Raw genomic sequence first — 27,487 nt, 5'->3', positions numbered from 1 at the left:
TAGAAGGTTACATTTGTAATAAATCATATATTTTTGTACACAAAATGTTCCAGAGTTAGATGGTATAAGTAAAAGTGATGTTTATGGATCAACAATATCCAAGGTGTTACATATTAAATTAATAAAAAATGTAAAACATCACAGAAGTCCCCTCAACAACAATTCAGGAAGGTACCTTAAATTGTGGGTAGTATGGGTGGCCTAAGGCTAACAAGAAATATCAATTATTAACACTATAAAATATGATGGTGGTAGTATCATGTTAGAAAGATGACTTGAATAAGCTGGAACTGTTTGATTTTACAGAAAGCTAAAACTGGGAAGGAAGACAATAATCCAAAGCAACATGTCCTTGAGTGCCTCAGTCCTGATTCTAACCCCATGAAAAATATTGTTGTCTTTCCAAAATTGTTCCATCACATTGTGCAAAATGTATCAAGACTCATCAAGTAATAATAGCTTTTTTATTTTAGGTTTAAGCCAAAATGTACTGTACATCAATACCCAGTGGAAGAAGCAGCATGGTTTAAGGCTTGTCTCATGCCTCAGAACTCAGGAGCTTGCAACAATTTGTTGCACTTCAACACTTCAACCTCAAACTTTTTATTCAATCATTGTCACCAACCACATTATCCCAAAACCACTGGGTGTGGACACTGTGCAAACCCAACACAGCGCAACACCTAGCCAGTCCACCTACTGAAGTTTTGGGAGGTGGGAGAGCACAGAGAAGTCAATATATATATCATAATGACTAACAAGGGATTTAGAAGGCCATGCCACAGAGTTAATCATTTATTAAGTAATTCGTCTGTACTAACCACTTCATCCTAGTTTGTACTTACCACTTCAACCTGGTTTCCAGTTTCTCTGGAAACTGTTATTGCGCAAAGGACCCTTAGTAAACTTTCAACAATTTTGAATGATGCCTCCCACCCCCTCCATTCTATGTACAGTGAAGCTACAGAAAAGTGTGTTCAGCAACTGGCTAATATATAGGTGATTATAACCTCATATTATATTGTTTATTCATTATTTATATGTTCATATGTGTAGAGTTCAAAGTTCCTGCTGCTGTAACTAAACAAAAGTTCCCTCAAGATTATTCAGATCTATCTACCTGCCTATCTACCTGCTTATTTACCTACATATCTACATGCCTACTTATCTATCTATCTATCTATCTATCTATCTATCTATCTATCTATCTATCCATCTATCCATCTATCCATCTATCCATCTATCCATCTATCCATCTATCCATCTATCCATCCATCCATCCATCCATCCATCCATCCATCCATCCATCCATCCACCCAAGTTTTTGAGAGGTGGAAACCTATTCAAACATGGGAAGGACATCTGATACTCTTAACAGACAGTAACCAAAATGTAGAAACATATTCAGGACCTTAGGACCCTTAATTTTAGGAGTCCAACCATTTAGTTATATTGAAAAAACAGTTGCAGAAATGATTAAAAACCCACAACTTCCATGCCATAACATGGTGTATATAAACTTTTTACTTCACTTACCTGTCTAAGAGATTTCATTACTGACTGACTCATTTAGACTCTGAGGTTTACAAATCCCAGAGGTATCAGATTACTACTAAATACTATTTCTGTATGGGGCGGGTAATGCCTCGCCACTGAGGCGCCAGGTGTAGTACTACACCTGCAAGGACTGAAAATGAACGCAATTTGCAGCATGCTTAACCAAGGTAGAGCAATAATGTAGCTAAAAGTCACAAAAAGGTAAGAAAAAGTAAATGGAAAATAAAAGCAGGGGCCAAAATAACAGGAAACAAAGCAACAAATGAATGACACAAAAGCATCTGCAGCATGCAATAGAGAAAGTGGATAGAAAAGGAGTAGCGCAGACTGAAAACCAGCTACTCTGAACTTACAGTTCTCTGAACAAATGGGGAAGAAGGGAACTCAAAATAAACCAGAAAGGGACGTCAATGCATGAACAGCACCATCAATACCCAGCATGCATCCAAACGTCTCACCCGCTCCAGAACAGGGCTAGTCATGCTGCCTCTGGGGCAGCTTGCTTGTCCAATGGTGGTACCCTCATGATGCCCGAAATCTGATAATTCTGTGCATTTAAACACTCTTATTTGCAATCTAAAATGTTTGGTCAGGGACAGTGGTAGCCTAGTGGGTAGAGCTTTGGGCTATCAGATAAAAGGTTAAGAGTTTGAATCCCAGCTCTGCCATGCAGCCACTGTTGGGCCTTTGAGCAAGGCCCTTAACCCTGTCTGCTCCAGGGGTGCAGTGCAATGGCTCATTGTACTGTACACGTGTATATGTATATATGACAAATAAAGGCATTCTATTCTATTCATGGTTAAAAGTATGTGTACAACTGAGCTTGTTGCACATCACATTCCAAAATTATAGGAACTAATATGAAGTTGTAATCCTCACCTTAGTGACTATAACTAGATTTTTGAGTGTGTCTGTGTTTGTGATCACTATCAACATTCCAATTCATCCATAAGGTGTTAATAGGGGATAAGGTCAGGGCTAATGTCAAACCTGGTTGCCAGCATTGCAAACCACTGTCACAAAGTTGGACATTAAATTTTGTATTGCTGATACTACACAACCATTATTAATGGTTATGATTCTACACAATTATTACAAAGAATGTCTACATACCTTTCATATAGCTTTGTGACTGGAGTAGAAATTATAGCAAGCTACTGTAGGTGCCATAATTGTTTGACCTTTTTTAAAATAGTGTTTTAGTCTCTTAACTGTGCTGGCAGTAGGCATGACTTGAAAGAAGGATGGAAAACATGACAATAAAAAGGCTCATTGGAGTGAGGACCTCCCAGACGTTCTTTTGATCAAGAGGCAAAACAAAAGTACCTGAATTAATTCCATGTGGAGACTCATACTATCACACCTGTCAGTTAAGACATTGGTGTACGTGGCATCCAGCACATATATGGACACAGACCAGTAAGACCCAGACCACAAATTCTTTTCAACATGCCATGGTTAAGAGAATCAAACCACATAACTACATGCTTGCCATTCTGTCCCATTATTTTGGCCCTTTCTGTTTGGAAATGAACCATTTTACAAGTTTAACAGAGCTTGTAATAAACAAAGCAGTAAGCCACACAAGTGTTCATCTAGTGTTGTGGTCAACACTGTGCTGTTTGTAAACTAGTGCAGGGTTTTTCAGACCCTTGATTGGGTCACGAGCCAAAAAATGGGTCACAGAAAATAAAATAATAAGAAATAAACAAACTCATGACTCTGACCAGGATAAAGCGAAAGCTTGGGTGGACACCCAAATCTGAAATTAAATAAAGACAAAGACATTCATTTATATTGTCTCCTTCTACACAAAAGTGAAATTGTGGTTACAATTTTGGATCTAAAATACTAAGGCTTTGGAAAATGATGTTGCCAGAAAGAAATGATCTGTAACAGCCTAAAGCCCCATCATGGAAGGAGACGAATGTCCCAGATTTACAACCCCAAATCAGAAATAGTTGACACAGTATGGAAAATGCAAATAAAATAAAATAAAAACACAGAGTTCCTTACATTTACTTTGACTTTTATTTGATTGCAGACAGTTTGAACCTGAGATATTTAATGTTTTGTCTGCTAAACTTCATTTCATTTGTTAATATACCTCCATTCCTGCATTTCAGGCCTGCAACACATTCCAAAAAAAGTTGGCACAGGGGCAATTTAGGGCTAGTAATGAGGTAAAAAAACTCAATAATGATGTGATTCCAAACAGGTGATGTCAACAGGTGATTGTAATCATGGTTTGGTACAAAAACAGCATCCAGGAAAGGCTGAGACTTTGATGAGCAAAGATGATCAGAGGATACTGTGAATAATATCATTAAACAATTCAAGGAATCGGGAGGAATTTCAGTGCGTAAAGGCTAAGAAGGCAAGCTTAAGCTGAACACCCGTGATCTTTGATCCCTCAGACAGCACTGCATCAAGAATCGTCACTCAACAATAGCTGATATAACCACATGGGTGAGGGATTACTCTGGCAAACCTTTGTCAAGCACTACAGTACAGAGTTACATGCACAAATGGCACTTAAAACTTAAGAAGCCTTAACATAAGAAGCCTTATGTTAACCATGTCCAGAAGCGATGTCAACTTCTCTGGGCTCCGAGGCATTTAGGATGAAACATCACGCACTGGAAACGTTTATTGTGGTTAGATGAATCAGCATTACAGGTCTTTTTTGGAAAAAATAGACGCTGTGTGCTCTGGACCAAAATCGAAAAGTGACCACCCAGACTGTTATCAGCAACAAGTCCAAAAGCCAGGGTCTGTCATGATATGGGGTTGTGTCAGTGCCCTTGGCAAAGGTCATTTACGCTTCTGTGATGGCAGCATTAATGCAGAAAAGTACATTGAGATCTTAGAGCAACATATGCTGCCTTTAATCATCATCATCTTTTCCAGGGACGTTCATACATTTTTCAACAAGACAATGCAAAACCACATGCTGCACACATTACAAAGGCATGGCTGCGATAGAAGAGGGTACGGGTACTGGACTGGCCTGCCTGCAGTCCTGACCTGTCCCCAATAGAGAATGTGTGGAGAATTTTGAAACGAAAAATGCGACACAACGACCCCGTACTGTTGTACATCTTAAGACGTGTTTGCAGGAAGAATGAGACAAAATAAAAGCTGAAACACTAAATCACTTGGTATCCTCGGTGCCAAAACGTCTTTTAAGTGTGGTGAATGCTTTACTGTTTACTGCTGTTTACAGTTGTGGCAGAATATGGATATTTTACTTTAGATTGGTTCAGACAGGTTTTATGGTGTAAAGAATCTTGGTTTATGATGAAGCTCTGAAGAAATGTCTTCGTAGACCTGGTGAGAATCATGAGCATCGTGAGCGTCTCTACTAAGTGTGGAGGATTAGATGTAATGGTGTGGGGAGTCTTTCCAGCTGCTGGTAATGAGCTGCTTCACAGTAAATATCAATCAAATTTAAATTTAAAATGACTTTTAGGTTTGGAAAACCACACAGTTTGTTCTAGATTTCACAGCGTTAAGTGAAAGTACTCTAAACTGCATAGCAATTAAAGCAAACACTCATAAATAAGAAAACACACTATTAGTCAGACTGGGAGGATAACATTATTTTACTTGTTAACTAACAATAACATGTTTACACTTAGTGAAATGTGAAGTGTAACACACCCTGTCTGTCATAACGAAGTGAGGAAATGTGCCAACTTCCTTCTATTTAAAGTTGTGCAAAAGTTAAAGTTAAGACTCAAGACTAGGTTTACACTTATTTTAGTAAACAAAAGCCTTTTTTTTCATATAACCTATCAAAAAAATTGGTATAGTAGTGAGAACATAAGAAAAACAGATACTAATAATTTCCAAATCCTTTTTGGCATGTACTGCATGATAAAACAGTACAAAGACAAGATATTTATACTATTGCACAAATCGATGACTGCAACACATTACAAAAAAGTTGGGACAGTCTGTTTTGAAGAAATACTATCCATATGGTCACCAGGAGTCAAAATCAACTTGACAGAACTTATAGCACAATATGAAGCCACTTCATGCAAGTGGAAAGAAGCTACCGGGTACTCAGAGAAGGCATGTGTTAATTAAGGCCCTACTCGGTCAGGAGTGGAGGTCTGCAGCTGTAGAGGCGACATATGATTGGGTAATTAGATATAACTACACCGACCAGGCGTAACATTATGACCACTGACAGGTGAAGTGAATAACACTCACTAGATTATCCCTTCATTACGGCACCTGTTAGTGGGTAGGATATATTAGGCAGCAAGTGAACATATGATTCTCAAAGTTGATGTGTTAGAAGCAGGAAAAATGGGCAAGCGTAAGGATTTAACGTAAGGTAAGGATGACTGGGTCAGAGCATCTCCAAAACTGCAGCTCTTGTGGGGTGTTCCTGGTCTGCAGTGGTCAGTATCTATCAAAAGATAGTGGTCCAAGGAAGTGGTCCAAGGAAGGAACAATGGTAAATGGCAACAGGATAATGGGCGGCCAAGGCTCATAGTTGCACGTGGGGAGCGAAGGCTGGCCCATGTGGTCCCATCTGTAGCTCAAATTGCTGAAGAAGTTAATGCTGGTTCTGATAAAAAGGTTTCAGAATACACAGTGCATCACAGGTTGTTGCGTATGGGACAGCAAAAGGGGGACCAACACAATATTAGGAAGGTGGTCATAATGTTATGCCTGATGTACATTAGGAGGAAATTGGTGGGGCGATACAATTTCGATTTAGAATAATGCAGCATACATTTTTATTGGAATAAGTGTCTGAACTGCAGGCAGGCCAGTCTAGCACCTGCATGCTCTACTACAAAAAAGAAGTCGGCTAGATACGTATTATTAATATAACTTGCTTAACTTGCTTTTATAGATGTAGCAACAAACTTTTGGAGAGATCAAAGGTCAAAGGCAAATAAGCAGTCAATATTGGTTTTCTGCAATGACCTTTACATAGAAGTTTATCTTGGATTCTCTAATACTAATGGAGCAGCTTGGTGGCTTGATGGGTAGCACTGTCACCTCACAGCATATGCACCTAGAGCAGTCCAGGACCTTTCTGTGTGAAGTTTGCATGTTCTCCCCGTGTCTGTGGGGGTTTTCTACAGGAGCTCCAGTTTCCTCCCACAGTCCAAAGACATGCAGTCAGGTTAACTGGAGTGGGTGTGTGAGTGTGTTTGCCCTCTGACGGACTGGTGACCTGTCCAGGGCGTTTCCTAACTTTCGCCCAGTGAATTTAACCCACCATGACCCTGACCAGGATATAGCAGTGGTAATACAAAGAATGAATTAAAAAATAATACATTAGTGTTACTGATGGTCACGTGCACTATATGTACACCATGCAAATGTGTGTTTTACTTAAACTCCCGGACTATTTTCACACACTGAGCCTTTTGTTATTGCTACTTTTTACACCATCATGATTTTACTACCTATATATTAATGGTCTTTTTACTTTATTTCAGGTTTCTGGTCTTGTTTCCCATTCCACCCCCTTTATTATTTGGATTTAGTGTGTACGTTCAAGAATGAATAAAGGTAAAACAATGAATAAAACTAAACACAGTTTTTAGATTGAGTTTGTAATCAAAAATGAATGTTTCCCATGTTTCTCATGTTCTCATATTTATGTTTTACAATGTCTTTAATTACAGTGTGTCAGAATCCCCCCTGCAGCCTGAACCATTTCAAAAACTCACTCATGCCAGGCACAGTTAAAGACTGAATTAAGGCTTTAAAAAGCTTTATGGATATTGTATGGCACCCCTGGAGCCAAGATGGTTAAAGGCCTTGCTCAAGAGCCCAACAGTGGCTACATGGCAGAGCCAGGATTTAACCCACAACCATCTAATTGGTAACCTACAATTCTTTCTACCAGGGTGCCAGAGTCTTGACATTAGGAAAGCCATTAGCCTTTTATGTAGCCATTACCAAAATCACAGTTTCTATGTTTGTTTTGGGCCATTGTCCTGCTGGACCCCACATTTGTGTCCACAGTTTATGGATTTTTAGGTAGTTCTTTATTTTTGAAGAAAACAGTTCCTCTGGCAGCTAAAACCTAACCACAGAATCATACTTTGACCACATACTAAATTTCAGTGGTAGTCTAGTGTGTATTGCTTTGGGCTATCAGTCAGAAGGTTGTTGGTCCCTGTTGTGTCTTTGTTTTTTGGTCAGGTAAATAAAGGGTCAAGAGAATTAACAAATCACAAATATGTGTTTGTGCATACAATGCATTTTAAAATGTCCAGTCTTTGTTAGAAATGGGGTTGGTGTATTAGCTTTTCACTTTAAATGTATATATGTTAAATAGGTAAAATGATTGGACAAACTATGTCATGTGTTTGTGCCTAAATGTTATCCTGCCAAGTAACAGTCAGCTAAACACAGACTACATTCCAGGAAAAATGTTCCTATGTGCCCATATATACACCATTCATTCCATTCTCCTGATGTGTTACACCCATCGCAGTGAATGTGTCACTTCAGCTTTGATATATCACAGTCATTGTTGTGTATAATCATATGTTAGATGTTTTTAGGTTATGATGTGATCCTGTGCAGTTCTGCATGTAGGCACAGCAGATAGTTTGTGAGGGTGCTGCAAAACAACAGGGTCCTTGGGACCTGGTTTGAAACCTTGCCTCTGGTTATGGTCTATGAGGAGTTGGTCATGTCAACATGAGAGTATTTAGATGAGTTCGTTGAGTGTGTTGCATTGAAATAGGTAGGAGCTCTGATCCTGACCGCTGAACAATAGAAAGGAAGAGTAATTAGTCTGAATAGTAAAATTTTACCAAATCCTAGGACACCTGTTATTTATTTTATATAATTGATGTTATACACCTGTTATTATTGGGTGTTTGGGTGTGGCTGAAACACCTGAACTCAATGAGTAGAAATGTTTTACCTCACACACATTACTTTTCATACATATAAATATATAGCAAAGTAACACATCTGCAGTCATTACAACCTATTTGCATCAAGTATTCAACCACTTCTGTCAACCACTACGCTGTATTTTGACTTTGTATGTATGGATGGCTTGTTGGGTAGCAAGGTCCTGGGTTCGATTCCCAAGTGAAGCAATCTTGTTCTCCCTGTGTCTGCGTGGGTTTCCTCCCACAGTCCATGCAGTGAGGTTAACTTAAGCAACTAATTTGCCCTAGGTGTAACTGTGTGTGTGTGTTTGCCTTGTGATGCTATGGCATCCAGACCAGGGTGTAGCCTACATTTTTATTGTATAAAACCAAGCACCTAGGTAGACTGCTTGCAGACTGCTTCTACAAACATTTGTGAAACAATGGGTCGCTCTCAGGAGCTCAGTGATATGGTACTGTGATATGATGCCACCTGTGCAACAAGTCCAGTTGTGAAATTTCCTCGCTACTAAATAATCAACTGTCAGTGGTATTATAACAAAGTGGAAGTGATTGGGAATGACAGCAACTTAGCCACGAAGTGTTAGGCCACGTAAAATGACAGAGCGGGGTCAGCGGATGCTGCGGCACATAGTGCACAGAGATCGCCAACTTTCTGCAGAGTCAATCCCTACAGACCTCCAAACTTTATGTGGCCTTCAGATTAGCTCAAGAACAGTGTGTAGAGAGCTTCATGGAATGGGTTTCCATGGCCGAGCAGCTGCATCCAAGCCTTACATCACCAAGCACAATGCAAAGCGTTGGATGCAGTGGTGTAAAGCACGCCGCCACTGGACTCTAGAGCAGTGGAGACGTGTTCTCTGAAGTGACAAATCACGCTTCTCCGTCTGGCAATCCGACGAGTCTGGGTTTGGTGGTTGCCGGGAGAACGGTACTTGTCTGACTGCATTGTGCCAAGTGTAAAGTTTGGTGGAGGGGGGATTATGGTGTGGGGTTGTTTTTCAGGAGTTGGGCTCGGCCCCTTAGTTCCAGTGAAAGGAACTCTTAATGCTTCAGCATACCAAGAGATTTTGGACAATTTCATGCTCCCAACTTTGGAGATGGCCCCTTCCTGTTCCAACATGACTGCACACCAGTGCACAAAGAAAGGTCCCTAAAGACATGGATGAGCGAGTTTGGTGTGGAAGAACTTGACTGGCCTGCACAGAGTCCTGACCTCAACCTGATAGAACACCTTTGGGATGAATTAGAGCGGAGACTGCGAGCCAGGCCTTCTTGTCCAACATCAGTGTCTTACCTCACAAATGTGCTTCTGGAAGAATGGTCAAAAATTCCCATAAACACACTCCTAAACCTTGTGGAAAGTCTTCTCAGAAGAGTTGAAGCTGTTATAGCTGCAAAGGGTGGGTCGACATCATATTAAACCGTATGTATTAAGAATGGGACGTCACTCAAGTTTATATGCGTGTAAAGGCAGACGAGCAAATACTTTTGGCAATATAGTGGTTATAGCCACAAAGTAGGATTAGTTCCATACTAATGCATGGTTTATTCAACAAGCCCATATTCAGGTATCCACATACTTTAGGCCATATAGTGTTTGCTTTAAAGAAAAGAACACTTGCAGAAAGCACTCAAATCCCATGGCTGCCAGATGTAACGCTTTCAAGTGTAGGTCTAAAAGTACAACTGATAAAAATGTCAGATTTATTTTTAATGACCCAGAATCTATTTAAGCTTGCTTAATTTTAAGGTGGTTCTGTTTGCTCTTTGTTCTCGAGAATGAGCTCGAGTTGTGTGTTATTATAATTCTCTGTAGTGCTACAACCAGACACACCTAGCTTTACTGTACACACAAGTCTTGGTTTTTCAAAACCTGGTCTGACTCGCTTCTCCAGTAAAGCGTGGGCTGGGTTTAAATATCAAAGGTTAGCTTCGTGTCCTGCCTATAGACATGTAGACATCTCGATTGTTTTCGGTTGATTGAAAAAGTTGCTTTTAAGAAGAAAAGGACGCTAAGTCTCCCCCCGGAGAAGCACGGGGAGCAGCAAACAGAGTTTCTATGGCAGGTTGAGGGGGAAATACAATGCTGCATGCAAATTCAGACAATGGGTTCAAGTCATAGTCAAAGTCATCTGTGCTGTACAAACCTCTATTCCAAACGGTCATTACAGTATGTAAACTGCAAAAAAAAAAAAAAGCAGTTATTTGTACCATGAATATTTGACATTTCACTTTTTTAACCTTATTGCCTGGGCAGAAGCACCTGTTGTATTAACATTATTTTAAGCAAAACAATTAGTCTAGGAAAAAAATAAAAAAAACAGTTGATTGTGTTTTGAAAGCAGTTGTTGGCATTTTTGAATTAGGTAAGTCTTCAGCTGAGAAATGCACATTTTTAATTAAAAAAATTATCTGGACTGCAGGCAGGCCAGTCCAGCACCCGCACACTCTGATTATGCAGCCATGCTGTTGTAACACGATGTGGATTGGATGCGCACAGTCGTTTTTGTTTTGTTTTCTTTTATTAGGATTTTAATGTCATGTTTTACACTTTGGTTACATTCATGACAGGAACGGTAGTTACTCATTACACAAGGTTCATCAGTTCACAAGGTTATATCGAACACAGTCTTTACAGTTTACAATTTAGTGTATCCAATTCCTCCGGGTGCTCCGGTTTCCTCCCACAGTCCAAAAACATGCCACCAGGCTAATTGGAAACACTGAATTGTCCTATAGATACCTAGCCGCTAGATGCACAAACCAGTATAAAATAGGGATGGTTGTGTCAGGAAGTGCATAAAAATTGTGCCAAATCAATGCTGATCATGATCCGCCGAGAGCCGACCCCGGAAACAGCCTATTTCAGTGTAAATCCCCAGACCTTGCAACTACGCTGTTGGTAAAAACTGATTCTGACTCAAAGCAATACTTTTAAAAATATATTTTAAAAATGCATCCAGTAAAACACATTTAATCCTTCTAAATGTTTTTATTTCATTGAACGTATAATTTGTCTTGTAAACTAAACTCAACAAGCTCTTCAAAATTTGCTCGGTTTTTCTAGACCTTGACTGAGTTGGCACGACTTTTTATTTGTTCAGTTCAAATTTGGGCAAAGAGGCATGCTGCAACACAAGTACCAACACCTTTTTTTGAGTTGAAAAGAAGTTCACTTTGTGGTATTAAAAGATCCTATGTAGGGCGCTCAGGTGGCGCAGCTGGAATATCCCCTTGCGCGTCGGTGCTCCCAGGTTTGAATCTCGGCTCTATATATTACATAGAAATTATCATTTTTGTCATATATGTTACATATATGTCAAAAAATGTAAAATGTATTACACATGCATGAGCATATATATTTCTATGGGTCACACATATATGTCAATATATGAAATTGTTCCAATTTCTAATAGGTTTCATATATAGTTTGCACAAGTATGGGCATATATGTATTACATTTGCGTATGGGTATACATAGTAACAAATGAATGGTCCTTTGTATGGTGTTCATTATTGTCCATTATTTCCTGTTACAATTCGGAAGGTTGACTCATCATACCAAACTACAACTTTTTGCTAAGCACCGAGCACATTCCTAGACATTTTTAGAAGTCTGCTAGCATTCATAGTACAGATTTAACAAACCTATAACGTCAGAAGCTGCACGGCTGTGCAGCACACTTTATCAGGTGTGTCTCTTTACCCAAGTGCTACAGATAATGTGTCCAAAAAAAGCACACGCCTTTTTTCCTTAATGTTCCATTAAAGGTGATTTGTTACCCTGCTTTTTATGCATAGATACGTCTAGGATAATCTAATGTCCTAACAATAACAATGCAATAGATTTAGGATTAACTGTTTTTATCTGTAGCAGAGCTGGTAGAGTGGGTGCGGCTCAGGAGCATAGATCCCGGAAGCTGAGTTTATGCCTCGGTGACTGACTGTGGGAAGTTTTACATGTTCCATGTGTGGCTGTGTGGATTTCCTCAGGTCTCCCAACCCCACAAAACATGCAGCAGATGAACTAGATATTCTAAATTGCAATGTGGACCCACTCGGTGCCCACCTTGTTCCTGTTGTTTACAGACCCCCCCGACCCACTCTGCATCTCTAAATGAGAAAGTTTGTTTGCAAAAATGCATATTTATAATAAGTAATACATTAGTAAATATGGAGTGCAGGCTAAAAACTGATTTTAATATTGAACCCCTGCTTTAAGGGCATAAACAGAAAAAGGGAGAGTAGGGGAGGGAACAGGCTCGGTGATGAGGAGGGGTAAATTGTATGACGGGGCGGAGTGCGTCAGCCGCTGCATATAATGGCAGCTCCGTCCTTCTGCGCTTCACTTCCTCCTTCTTCCTTGTTGATTCTCGAACTCTTTGTGCAGAACTAAGGTGAGTAGAGGAAACTTTCTGAACACTTCTGAACTAAATATTCTGCATAGATTTTATAGTTCAGACACTGAGTTTTGTGCAGGTCTGATTTGATTGCGCTGAATTGTGGAATTCGGTTTTGGAGATCCTGGTTTTTTTTTATTCTGTAAATTAAATGCACACTTGTTTGTGTTGTTTTATTATGTTTTTATTTAGTTTTGGAGTAGTTTTGAAACTGCACATTGAAACACTCCCTTCCTTTCTTTGTTATGCTGAGATTTAGCTAATTTACTGAGTCAGACAGTTCAAAAAGCAATTCTTCGTGGTTACTAAGCAAGGATTAACGGATGCAAAATAAATACAGGATAGGCGATGTCTGTTCTTTCGTGTTAATTACAGGCAGCACTGTGGGCGTTGGCCACGTATTAAAACCGGTTGTTTTACTTTTCCACTCCTTTTAAATCCGTCCTCCTACTCATCTTTGCCTTTTATTGGTTCTCTCCTCCCTTCTTCTTGTTTGGTAGCTGATCCCATCACAAGGGAGAGGGATGTACTCCCATATTCCCATACTGGTTGGGAGGGGTACATGTGCATGAAAAGTGTGAGGGTGTGTGTTAGTGTTTATGTAGGCTGGGCACAGATAATACACACCCCTTTCTTTTGGTTAAATGTAACATTTAAGCTAAAAGAATACACAAATAATGTGTTACCTTTTCTTCAGGCTCTGTCATGATAAAAAACTTTATGCAATGATTTTTCCTACAACTGCTGTAAATGATTCAATTTTTTTTCTCCAGTCGTCATCATGTCTGATGTGCAGAAAGCCATGGCACTCCTCATTGGTGCCTTCCACAAATACTCTGGCAAGGAGGGAGACAAGTACACCCTGTCCAAGGGAGAGCTCAAGGATTTGCTCAATGCAGAGTTGGGAGACATTTTTGGAGTAAGAAATGCACTTTATACCTTTACAAGCTACCTTACAGTACAAAATTCACAGCAATTTAACATTTGCATTTGTGTGTTATGTCCAAAAGAAAAACACAGATCAGAAAGCTCTGGACAAGATCTTCAAGGATCTTGATGCTAACGCCGATGGTTCAGTGGACTTCCAAGAGTACGTCACTCTGGTGGCCTGTCTCACCATGCTCTGCAATGACTTCTTCAAGGACCAGAAGAAATGAACAGAGAATAACACCTGTTAGATGTTAATGTACCACCACATCCCAAATCCATTATGTAAAAATGTTAGATTAATCCATAGGCAGAAATGTTTTTGGCATTCTCATCTGATGATGAATGAGTAAGTACAAAAAGGTGTGAAATAAACTATTTTAATAGAACTCTGTGTTGTGTTGATTCTTTGTGTACAGGTGGGGGTGGGTAAGAAATGGTGGGAGAATAAAACATGCATATGCATAAAACAATATTTTTTTATTATGATTTTTGTCATGATTGATTATTACAGATATATACACTATGCATCACACAAGCTACAAATGATCTTTATATCTATAACTATACAGTAAAGACTTCAGTTATATAGATTAGAATAGAATGCCTTTATTTGTTATATATACATATACAGGTGTACAGTATAATGAAATTCTCCTTTGGAAGCTGGGGTCAGCCATTGTACGGCGCCCCTGGAGTAGTGAGGGTTAAGGGTCTTGTTCAAGGGCCCAACAGTGGCTGGGATTTGTACTCTCAACCTTTCAGTTGATAGCCCAAAGCTCTACCCACTAGGATACCACTGTCCCAGTGATATACCGTACACAGTGCAGTATCTATCATAACTATAGAGTATTAAGTACACATTTGTACTTTTACCAAACAGTAGCTATACTGCATCTATAGATAGGTTACACCCATACACAGCACACAATAGCTATACCTGAGATATGTACCAGGGGCGCCCCCTAGCAGGCACATTTGGCTAATGCCTGCAGCAGACAAAATTGGCTTCCAATCTGCTGGGTGGGAAAGGCCAGATTAAGGAATGGTGTTGTCAACCTCTGTTGCCCAGGGCATCTGAGATCAGGGTGTGGCTCTCCGTACACAAAGCCAACCACATGCCTAAATCCATCGAAGTATGGAGAATAAAAACGGATTGGTGGACTGTGCACATGTTGGAGGTAGTGTGTGTGAGTCAGAGCTCTATGCTTCCATGCTGTATAAAGTACACAAATCAACAGGTGATTGTAATTATGATTTGGACCAACAGCAGTATTCACAAAAGACTGAGTCTTTGAGGAGCACAGATGGCCAGATGATCTCCAGTTTGTCAACAAATGCTTGAGAATTATTGAAATGTTTAAAAACAATGTACCTCAAAGAAAGATTGAAAGGGATTTGCATATTTCTCCCTCTACAGTGTATAATATCATAAACAGTTTAAGGAATATGGGGAATATCAGGGTGTAAAAAGCAAGGGCTTAAGCCTAAGTTTAACAACTTTGATCTTTGATCCCTCAGATGGCACTGCATCAAGAATCGTCATTTCATGCTCCGGACAAAAAAACAAAAAAAAACAAAGAAAGAGCACCATCCAGACTGCTAGCATCAATAAGTCCAAAAGCCAGGATCTGTCATGGTATGGGGGTGTGTCAGTGCCCTTGGCAAAGGTCATGGTATGGGGGGGTGTCAGTGCCCTTGGCAAAGGTCATTTACACTTCTGTGATGCAGCATTAATGCAAAATAGTACAGTGAGATTTTAGAGCAACGTATGCTGCCTTCAAGACGTTAACTTTTTAGGGACGCACATGCATTTTTCAACAAGACAATTCAAAACCACATGCGACATACGCTTCCCCAGACCATTACTGACCCATTGCCAAGCCACTCATGCTGGATGATGTTGCAGGCAGCATAACATTTACTTTGACATCTCCAGAGTTTTTCACATCTGTCTATAGGACAGTGGGCCCTCATTTTGCAGAGCTCCTCCTGTTCCTCCTCAAACAAAAGAGCAGATACCGGTCCTGCTGCTGGGTTCTACAGCCCTGTCCAGCTCTCCGTCCAGGTACCGCCTCAAGCTACCAGTAGTGACAAAGACACTAGCAAAATGTAAAACTGGAGAAGAATCAGTCAGGAAGGCAAGGCAAGGCAAGTTTATTTGTATAGCACCTTTCATACACAGTGGCAATTCAAAGTGCTTTACATAAGGAAAAAATAATAATTAAAAGCATTAAAACATTCCTGAGATCTAGAACCTCAGAAAGACTTCTTGCAAACATTTAGTTACAATTAAGACAACATGAAATTCAAACAAGAGAGATAAAAAATTAAAAACATGAAAAATTAAAAGAAAATATTGTAAAATATACCTTATAATTTGGGAAATACGAAATTAAAACAAGAGAGATAAGCAATTAAAACATGAAAACTAAAAGAAAATATAGTCAAATATACCCTACAATTAAGAATGAGATGAGCTCAATCATAGGCACAAGAAAAAAGAAAAGTTTTTAACCTGGATTTAAAGATTTCTACATTTAAGGAACATCTAATATCTCCTGGCAGTCTGTTCCTGTTATATGCAGCCCAACAGCTAAATGCTGCTTCACCATGTTTAGTTTGGACTCTGGGCTCAACTAGCTGACCTGAGTCCATGGATCTAAGAGATCATCTGGGTTTATATTCTCTAAACATTTCTGAGATGTATTCTGGGCCGAACCCATTCATTGATTTATAGACCAGTAGCAGCACTTTAAATTCTATTCTGTAACTAATTGGAAGCCAGTGTAGTGATTTTAGAACTGGAGTGATGTGCTCTGATCGCTAGCAGCAGCGTTCTGAATGAGCTGTAACTGTTTAATGGTCTTTTTGGGAAGTCCATTACAATAGTCCACTCTACTGGAGATAAAAGCATGGATCAGCTTCTCTAGGTCTTGTTGGCACATTAGACCCTTGATTTTGGCTATATTTCTAAGATGGTAGAAGGCTGTTTTGGTGATGGTTTTTATATGGCTGGTGAATGTAAGATCTGAGTCTATTACAACATTGAGTAAATGTCTGTGGCCACCACCTGCAAAACCATTCCCTTGTAGGGGGTTGTCGTGCTGTTACCTCTCCAGTGCATACGCTTTATGGCCCAATCTACATGGGCGCTCCTCCTAACTGAGTGTAGGTGTTATAGCCACACCCATGCTCACAGGTGTATTAAATTGAGGCTAAAGTTTGAGGAAGGCTTCTTCCTGTTTCAACATAACTGCTTCACTGTGCAAAAAGCAAGATCCAAGAAGACATGGTTCCATGAATGCATGGACAAAAATGCTTCATTCTGGTTTAAGTGGGTCACAGTGGGTCAATTTCCACCAGGAAACATTGGAGGCAAGTCAGGAATATGCTGCACAGGGCATCAATCCATTGCAGGGCTTCGGCCACCCCTCCCACAGACATAGCCAATCACGTCTATCTAGACGCCCGGATCTCAGGCGGTGGGTTTGCATAAAAGATTTATGAGCTAATTGAGCTCAGAATATATTGTAATTTTTTCATAAGAACTTCTAGAGGTGTCTGTAATTCTGACAACTGTGTTTACAAAATACACTGATAAAACCACCTCCTTGTTTCTGCACTCACTGTCCATTTTATCAGCTCCACTTACCATACAGAAGTACTTTGTAGTTCTACAATTACTGACTGTAGTCCATCTGTTTCTCTGCATGCTTTTTTTTAAGCCTGCTTTCACCCAGTTCTTCAATGATCAGGACCCCCACAGGACCACCACAGAGTAGGTATTATTTAGGTGGTGGATCATTCTCAGCACTGCAGTGACACTGACATTGTGGTGGTGTGTTAGTGTGTGTTGTGCTGGTATGAGTGGATCAGACACAGCAGCGCTGCTGGAGTTTTTAAATACCATGTCCACTCACTGACCACTTTTACCTAGTTGGTTCACCTTGTAGATGTAAAGTCAGAGACGATCGTTCATCTATTGCTGCTGTTTGAGTTGGTCATCTTCTAGACCTTTATCAGTGGTCACAGGATGCTGCCTACGGGGCGCTGTTGGTTGGATATTTTTGGTTGGTGGACTATTCTCAGTCCAGCAGTGACAGTGAGGTGTGATACCTGCTCTGTGGTGGTCCTGTGGGGGTCCTGACCATTGAAGAACAGCAGTGCTTCTATCTGGTAAGTGGAGCTGATAAAATGGACAGTGAGTGTAGAAACAAAGAGGTGGTTTTAATGTTATGGCTGATCAGTTTATATTTTCTCTTATACATTCATTATGAGATTGAGTTTATCAACCACAGTAACATTTAGTATTACTTTTTTCCACTCATCTCTACAAACAGTGCCAGTAATTCTGTAACTTTAAAAAAAAACAGCGTCAGACCCGGGCAGTCAGTGCCAGTGCCTGTTTTTGCTTTCTCTTTGGTTAAAGAACAAGGATCCTAATGTGCTCTCAGGCAGTTGGCAGTACATGGCAAAGTACTGCCAACTTTTAGTTACCTTTGGGGAGGATTTACTTGATCAAGGGCACATGCAAACAAATGTGTTCATTTACGAGCGTCGTCCTGGCAATTCCTGTACTTATTACTCAGGGTTTTGGCCTAAGAGTCAGCTACACTCTCAAATAACACATTTAATGACCCAGACTTTCCGCTAGAAGATTGTATGTGGTAAACATCTGTTCTAACTTAGGCTGTAATCTCAATATATAGTGGGTAAGGGGGTATATATTTATATAATGATGTAAAAATAAATAAATAAACATGTTAGGATCGGTCAGTGGTCACATCACTTAATAGGGCTGGAACGTTTTAGACTAACCCTCGCCCACATACACGCCTATGTTCAATTTAAGGCTAAGGCCTTGGTTTAAACACATTAGCCAGATAATGTCTCCACCTTGTGGTTGTCCAATTACTCACATTTACATTCATTTAATCCCCTGTCTAACCTATGTTATTTGCAGTTACACAAACCTGAACTTAAATTCGTAATTCATTCATTCATTCTGTATGTTTTTGGAAAGTGGGAGGACTCCAAATTGAACACAAAATTCCTCACAGACAGTGACCAGGACAAGGATCGATGAGCAAAGATGATCAGAGGATCTCCAGTTTGTCAACAAATGCGTGAGAAAAATGTTGAAATGTTTGAAAACAATGAACCTCAAAGAAAGATTGGAAGGGATTTGCATATTTCTCCCTCTACAGTGCATAATATCATTAAACCATTCAAGGAATCAGGAGGAATTTCAGTGCGTAGAGGCCAAGAGCACAAGCTTAAGCTGAACGCCCGTGATCTTCGATTTTTCAGATGGCACTGCATCATGAACCACCACTCAACAATAGCTGATATAACCACATGGGTGAGGGATTACTTTGGCAAACCTTTGTCAAGCTCTACAATACAGAGTTACATGCACAAATACCACTTAAAACTTTACTGTGCAAAAAAGAAGCCTTATGTTAACCATGTCCAGAAGCAGCGTCCACTTCTCTGGGCTCGGAAGCATCTAGGATGGACCATCACACAGTGGAAACATGAATTGTGGTCAGATGAATCAGCATTGCAGGTCTTTTTTGGAAAAAATGGACGCTGTGTGCTCTGGACCAAAGACGAAAAGGACCATCCAGACTGTTATCAGCAACAAGTCCAAAAGCCAGGGTGTGTCAGTGCCCTTGACAAAGATAATTTACACTTCTGTGATGGCAGCATTAATGCAGAAAAGTACATTGAGAGTGATGTCAATGCATTTTCAACAAGACAACACAAAACCACATGCTGCACACATTACAAAGGCATGGCTGCGGAAAAAGAGGGTATGGGTACTAGACCGGCCTGCCTGCAGTCCTGACTTGTCCCCAATAGAGAATGTGTGGAGAATTTTGAAACGAAAAATGTGACAACGACGACCCCAAACTGTTGCACATCTTAAGACGTGTTTGCAGGAAGAATGAGACAAAATAAAAGCTAAAACATTAAATCACTTGGTATCCTCGGTGCCAAAATGTCATGGCAACATTACAAAGTGGTAAATGCTTTACTGTCCAAAATTTTTTTTTTGTTGCAAGCCTGAAATGCAGGAATGGATGTTTATTAATAAATGAAATGTTGAGCAGACAAAACATGAAATATCTCAGGTTCATCCTGTCTGCAATCAAATAAAAGTCAAAGTAAATGTAAGAAACTAAGAATGTGTTTTATTATTATGTTGTCCCAACTCAGTGTATGTGTTTCAGCCACACCCATTAAATTCAGATCTCAGCTCTGCCATGGCTCAGTGCCCAACTGACACCAGAGTAAAGGTCGGATGGAGCATTTCCTGATTACCACTTCAAAAACGAGACCTCTGCTGTCTGGTCAAGGTATAACATGAGAAGCTGGAGATTGCATTAAGGACTTTGACTTACATGCTTACTCAACAACAACAACTAGGTACAATTTAGGGCAACCGTGTTGGCAGAAGAAAAACAAAGCACCCAGAGGAAAACAGTATGAATGGGGAAAAATGAGGGGTAAGGAAGCTAGGCACATAAATGCATGGTGTGGAGCAATTGCAGTAGCCTGCACAAATCCCTCATCCTAACCCCCCCCCCCCCCCCACTAAATACCTTTAAGATGAATTGGAACTACTATTGCAAGCTTTTTGCCATGTAGTATATGTTAGGTTGGTGGTACTCAACCTGTGACTCAGGAGGTTATATGTATTGGGGGAGTCCTGTGGTGAACTGGCGCCCTTTCCAGTGTAATCGCCTAATGTTTTCCAGTAAAACCAGACCTGCCATGTTCCTGACCAGAATAAGGTGGTTAATGGAAAAAAATATATACTGTATTAGTCTGGAAAATGTTAGAAAGTTATTTAGAGTTATTCAGGACTCTAGCAAACCACAGCGAGAGTAGTTATCATTAAATGGAGAAAACTTGAAATAGTGGTAAATCCACTGGCCAGCCTATCAAAATCCTCCAACAGTGAATCATTCATGAGGTTACCTGTAAATGTGATCATGGGCCGTGTTACATCTGATGTTATACTAACACAGTGTTTCACAATAGCAACATTATACCAATAGTCTGACACGGTGATGGTAGTGATGGTATGAGGAAAATTTGCTGCTTTATGGCCTGAATGTCTTGCCAGAACTGACAAAAACATTATTTTTTTGTATTTATTGTAGCTCATTAAGCAAATTGTTCTTTAAAAAAAAGTTGGGACAGTAAAGCATTTACCACTTTGTAATGTTGCCGTTCCTTTTCACCACACTTAAAAGACGTTTTGGCACTGAGGATACCAAGTGATTTAGTGTTTCAGCTTTTATTTTGTCTCATTCTTCCTGCAAATACGTCTTAAGATGTGCAACAGTACGGGGTCGTCGTTGTCACATTTTTCCTTTCAAAATTCTCCACACATTCTCTATTGGGGACAGGTCAGGACTGCAGGCAGGCCAGTCCAGTCCAGTACCCGTACTCTCTTCTTCCACAGCCATGCCTTTGTAATGTGTGCAGTATGTGGTTTTGCATTGTCCTGTCGAAAATGCATTGACATCACTGGAAAAGATGACGTCTTGAAGGCAGCATATGTTGCTCTAAGATCTCAATGTACTTTTCTGCATTAATGCTGCCATCACAAAAGTGTAAATGACCTTTGTCAAGGGCACTGACACCGCCCCATACCATGACAGACCCTGGCTTTTGGACTTGGTTGCTGATAACAGACTGGATGGTCCTTTTCGTCTTTGGTCCGGAGCACACGCTGTCCATTTTTTCCAAAAAAAGACCTGGAATGCTGATTCATCTGACCACAATACACGTTTCCGCTGTGTGATGGTCCATCCTAGATGCCTCTGTGCCCAGAGAAGTTGATGCTGCTTCTGGACATGGGTAACATAAGGCTTCTTTTTTGCACAGCAAAGTTTTAAGTGGCATTTGTGCATGTAACTCTGTATTGTAGTGCTTGACAAATGTTTGCCAAAGTAATCCCTCACCCATGTGGTTATATCAGCTATTGTTGAGTGGCGGTTCTTGATGCAGTGCCGTCTGAGGGATCAAAGATCACAAGCGTTCAGCTTAAGCTTGCGCCTTTGGCCTTCACACACTGAAATTCCTCCTGATTTTTTGAATGGTTTAATGATATTATGCACTGTAGAGGGAGAAATATGCAAATTCCTTTTAATCTTTCTTTGAGGTACATTGTTTTTAAACATTTTAATAATTTTTTTTACACATCTGTTAACAAACTGGAGATCCTCTGATCATTTTTGATCATCAAAGACTCAGCCTTTCCTGGATGCTGCTTTTGTACCAAACCATGATTACCATCACCTGTTGACCACATTATTATTTAGTTTTTTAACTTCATTACTAGCCCTAAATTGCCCCATCCCAACTTTTTTTGGAATGTGTTGCAGGCCTGAAATGCAGGAATGGAGGTATATTAACAAATTAAAAGTTGAGCAGATAAAACATGAAATATCTTGGGTTCAAACTGTCTACAATCAAACAAAAGTCAAAGTAAATGTAAGGAACACTGCATTTTTATTTTATTTGCATTTTCCATATTGTCCCAAAATTATGCTATCTGGCGGGCATAATTGTCAGTGCCTGCAGCAGATACTAAGTGGCCACCGTATCTGCAGGGTGGGGGCTGGATTATGGGTGGTTGGGTGGGTCTTCATTCGCTGTGTAAGAACCCTGATTGGCAGAAGAGACGCCTGTGCAGAATGCAGGGGCAAGAAGAGGAGGGCTGTGCACGTGTCGTAAGAGGCGTGTACAGCGACATGCTCTCCGCGGATGCAATCTGGTATCTGGGAGGCAGGAAAATGGGGAGAAAATGCAAAAAATAACACAAATCTATTTAATTTTGTGTATGTATGATTTGTGTAAATCTAATTTATTCAAATTATTCTCTAGGCCACCCAAGGAGGATGGGGGTCCCTGCTGAGTCTGGTTCCTCTTAAGGTGTCTTCCTGTAATTTAAGGGAGTTTTTCCTTGCCACTGTCGCCATTGGCTTGCTCAACAGGGGTGTTTGGTCTGTCGGTTCTGGATTCTGTAAAGTTGCTTTAAGACAATCCTCACTGTAGAAAGTGCCTTACAAATAAATTTGACTTGACTTGAATTTACACCTGGTTTGGAAGGCGTAAAAAAATAAAACTCATATCAGACTGGCACTTACTGCCCTAACTTGAGTACATTTAGCAGAATATACTGTATAATGAGCTTCTCTTACAATATCCAGCACATCCTTTCTCAGACCTTTTAATTTAAAGTGATGGGCTTGAACTGACAAGCTTCTGAACACTGGTCCAGTATGTTAAAGCACTGAGAAGGTGAGGCTTGATGTTGATTGATGTAATCAACATGGGTCATTAAGACCTGGGTTCAGGTCCCTTTCAGACTCTGGTATGTCTGTCTGGTATGTCACTTTCCAAAACATGCAGAAGGTGGATTGGCTAATCTAAATTGCCCCTGGGTGAACATAAGTTAATATGTGAGTGCGTATTGCCCTGCACTACACTGCCGCCGTGCACTGGGAGCGTTTTACCCACTGAACCACATATCCCATGATGCAGCGTTTTGTTGTTTGTGGGGGAAAACAGAAGAGACACCTCGTGACAGAAGGGGGAGTGACCTGGCAGTGTTGGGGCTTAACCGGCAACCTTCTGATTACTGGTCTAATACTTTACTGCCCTGAGGAGATGAGGTTTGATGTCTGTTTTTTTCTCACTTTCCAAAACATGCAGAAGGTGGATTGGCTAATCTAAATTGACCCTAGGTGAACATAAGTTAATGTGTGAGTGCTTATTGCCCTGCACTACACTGCCACCGTGCACTGGGAGCATTTCCGTCTTGAGCAGAGTGTTTTTACCAACTGGACTACATATCCCATGAGGAGGAAAAAAGAAGAGACACCTTGTGACTGAAGGAGGCGTGACCTGGCAGTGTTGGAGCTTGAACCGGCAACCTTCTGATCACTGGTCTAATACTTTACTGCCCTGAGGATATGAGGCTTGATGTTAACATAGGTCATCGAGACCTGGGTTCAGGTCCTTCTCAGACACTGGTTTGTCTGTCTGGTATGTCACTTTCCAAAACATGCAGAAGGTGGATTGGCTAATCTAAATTGCCCCTAGGTGTACGTAGGTTAATGTGTGAGTGCGTATTGCCCTTCACTTCACTGCCACCGTGCGCTGGGAGGGTTTTACCCACTGAACTACATATCCCATGATGCAGCGTTTTGTTGTTACATAAAGGGGGAAAACAGAAGCAACACCTCATGACAGTAGGGGGAGTGACCTGGCAGTGTTGGGGCTTGAACCGGCAACCTTCTAATCACTGGTCTAATACTTTACTGAGGTTTGATGTCAACATAGGTCATCGAGACCTTTCAGACACTGGTATGTCAGTTTTTTCCACTTTCCAAACATGCAGAAGGTGGATTGGCTAATCTAACTTGCCCCTAGGTGTACGTAGGTTAATGTGTGAGTGCGTATTGCCCTGCACTACACTGCCACCGTGTGCTGGGAGCGTTTCCGTCTTGAGCGGCGCGTTCTTACCAACTGGACTACATATCCCATGATGCAGCGTTTTGTTGTTACGTGAGGGGGAAAACAGAAGCGACACCTCGTGACAGAAGGGGGCGTGACTTGGTGCGGTCCGTTTCTCTGGTTCGGAGCTGGCGCTGTGATAAGCTCATGTGTGCGCACGGTGGGACACACACGGTCTGAACGGGCTTTTTCTACAGCTGAAATATTATGGCGGACGTCGAGGAGGGAGACGAGACGCGTTCTGCTGTCCCTGCGGCACTGCGCTGCTCCTCTCGGTACGGCGGCACTGCGGGCCCGCGCCTCGTCCGCATCGTCAAGTCCGACTCCGGCTACGGCTTCAACGTCCGCGGCCAGGTGAGCGAGGGCGGCCAGCTGCGGAGCATCAACGGCGAGCTGTACGCTCCGCTCCAGCATGTCAGCGCTGTGCTACCAGGCGGAGCTGCCGACCGAGCCGGTATCAACAAGGGCGATCGGATCCTCGAAGTGTGAGTTGTTGCTAGCGGGCTAATGTCTGTTCAATCAGGTTAACCAATTATAACTGACATTGTTCATTATTTTTACATGTCATTACTCGCCATTTTTATAGGTAATGTTTTAATTCCAGTAAGTACTGTCTTGCTGTACTGTCAGTACCGATAGATAAGTTTCAGAGCTTGTACTTTAAACAGTAGCATTAGCGTCTTCTTTCCCACCCGTTTTCCAAAAATCCTGCCCACTTGTTTTTATTGGCTAGGCGTGAACACCTTGCATTCTTATTGGTCTATCTGACATTTTAACAATCAGCGAGCCAATCGCATTGCAAGAGCGTTGGTTTGTCGGAATACGGATGGGAGAAAAAAACTTAATGCTAGCCACCTCAGTGTCCTGTCATTTTTCAGAAATATAGTTAATGTGTCAGAAATATAGTTGCTTTTAAGCTTTCTGAAGTGTAACACTATTTAGTTTTGGAAATAAGTTGTTTGTAGCGTCCATTTAGCGGTTAGTCGGCTGTCATGTCAGGTGTTTGCTAGCAAGCGAGCATTTTGTACTCGTAGAAACAAACAGGTAACGTACGGTAACAGTGTTCCGTACATTCGTACATATTCTGTAAATGTTTAGCAACTACGCGTCAGTGTTTGAAAACAGCAAAGTCAATGCTAGATTTACATGAAAGGCGCTGAAGTGTTGAGTGTCCAGCTAGGAAATATAAAATAAAGTCCATTATACTTGGATTGTACGGAAGACCGATAATGGTAACAGAAATCCGTACAGCTTTCGTTAATAATGTCTCAGTACATCAGGCAGTTGTAGCTTAGCGGTTAAGGTACTGAACTAGTAATCAAAAGGTCGCTGGTTCAATCCGCACCACTGTTGGACCCTTGAGCAAGGCCCTTAACCAAGGCCCTTAACCCTCAATTGCTTAGACAATATCCTGGCACAGTACTGCAAGTCGCTTTGGATAAAAAGCGTCCGCTAAATGTCGAAAATGAATGTAATGGCCGCTCAGGTGGCGCAGCGGTAAAGTACGCTAGCTCACCAGGGTTGGGTTTTCGAATACATCGTATCGAATCTCAGCTCTGCCTTTCCGACTAGGCTGGGCGGCTGCATGAACAACGATTGGCTGTTGTTCAGGGATTAGAGGGTAAAAAAAGTCGGATCATAGGTCATGATCATAATGCTGATGCGGGTGTGGCCCTCCATGTGCAGTGCCCGTCAAGTGTATGAACTCGACTCGCGCAGGTGAAAAATGCACTATCTGTACTGACTGTGCGTACCGGAGGGGGCGCAAGTCAGTTGAGAGGCGTCCTCGGTCAGCGGTGAAGGGTCGAATCTGTATAGAGGACGCATTCAGTGTAATTGGACATGACTAGACTGGGGGATAAAAATTGGGGGCAAAAAAGAGGGGAAAAAATATAAAAAAAGAAAATGAATGTCAGTAATAACATGAACCAATTTCAGCCACAAATTCCCTCGCTGTTGCGTTTTTCTGTTCATGCGCACAGCTTCTTATTTAAAATAAATATTGTATCCATTTTGGTCTGCTTATAATGTATATTAAGTGTAATTATACAAGGCAGCAAATAACACCAAGGTACTTGGAGTACTGTATGGAATGCCTCGACCTTAGGTTACTTTGCAATCCTGGATCAAATCTGCCCACCTCAGACATCCCCCGGTGTCCCAAAGCATTTATGATTAGGATGCCCATTTTTCAGCTTGGGGTCCAGTCAGTAGACAGATCGACATGGATTGAAGGGAGATGGGTTTAATGCGTCAGGCTAGACAGGGGAGGATTAAATATCCAGAGTACACCAAATCATCCAATCTGATTACCCAGTTTACTGCGGCTTAATAAGATCAATATCTATCATGGTCCAGATCTGTCCACCAGTAAAAGATGCACAACTTGTCGCTTGGCAAAGCAGAATTAGAATAGGCTAGACTGTTATGAAAATGGCCAGTTTGTCAGGCCCACAGCAACCCTGATCAGGATAAAGAGTTGGCAAAACATTAAAAGGTGTAGTTAGCCTTTGTAATATACTACTGGCTACTGACTACTACATTCAAAATGATGAACTAGGTTTGAGCTATGACTTGATTGGTTATTTTCAGTTGACTGGGGCTTTTAGAGAGTGAGCTGTACATTTAAATGTGCATTTGTTGGTGGCGCTTGGCTAATATGCCAACCACCTCCTCAGAGAGTTGGACCTCTTTGAGTTTGAATTTCAACTGTGCCAACATCCGTATCTGGAGGCCACAGTTGTTCAGTGGAACATTTTTCAATGCACAGTTGCAAATATTGCAGGTCTTTCAGGGAAAATTTGGAGAATGTGCGTGACCTTCGAGCCCTCAAACCTCATTTCTGGACAAACCGTCATCCTTCTTTGATAAATATAGCCCCATGGGCTCAGAAGTATTTCAGAAAACCGTTTCCACTCAACACAGTCTACCTCTTCATCAAGAAGGCAACCTAGAACTCAAACGTCAATTCTATGCAGAATCACCGCAGAGTTCTATGGGCCCGAGCTCTTCTCAGATGGACAGAAGGACAGTGGACACATGTGCTCTTGTCAGATTCATCCATGTTTGTTTTCGGGGAAAATGGACATCATGACAAAGACAAAAAGGACCATCCAGGCTGTTATCAATGAAAGCTGCAAGAGTCAAAATGGCGGGGGTGCAAATCTG

General features: G+C 41.1%; 2 protein-coding genes across 3 annotated transcripts in view; both read left to right on the top strand.

The window, feature by feature from the left end:
* Positions 1–12,756: 12,756 nt before the first annotated feature.
* Positions 12,757–14,166, top strand: LOC134310349 (ictacalcin-like). The gene is made up of 3 exons (XM_062991910.1): positions 12,757–12,847; positions 13,624–13,769; positions 13,861–14,166. Exons 2-3 carry the CDS (start codon positions 13,632–13,634, stop codon positions 14,005–14,007), a joined length of 285 nt encoding a protein of 94 aa, XP_062847980.1. The 5' UTR covers positions 12,757–12,847; positions 13,624–13,631; the 3' UTR covers positions 14,008–14,166.
* A 10,250-nt stretch (positions 14,167–24,416) lies between these two features.
* snx27b (sorting nexin 27b) overlaps positions 24,417–27,487 on the top strand; it is a 59,656-nt gene continuing 56,585 nt past the window's right edge. For both annotated transcript variants that reach the window (XM_062990999.1, XM_062991000.1), the window contains exon 1: positions 24,417–24,804. In XM_062990999.1, the coding sequence (XP_062847069.1) occupies positions 24,527–24,804 (278 nt within the window). In that variant the 5' untranslated portion in view covers positions 24,417–24,526. The remainder of the gene's footprint in view (positions 24,805–27,487) is intronic.

Source organism: Trichomycterus rosablanca, chromosome 3 (genome assembly GCF_030014385.1).
Source record: "Trichomycterus rosablanca isolate fTriRos1 chromosome 3, fTriRos1.hap1, whole genome shotgun sequence".
Taxonomy (NCBI): Eukaryota; Metazoa; Chordata; class Actinopteri; order Siluriformes; family Trichomycteridae; genus Trichomycterus; species Trichomycterus rosablanca.
The sequence above is the reverse complement of the archived record's forward strand: the minus strand, read 5'-3'. Positions and strand labels throughout refer to the sequence as shown.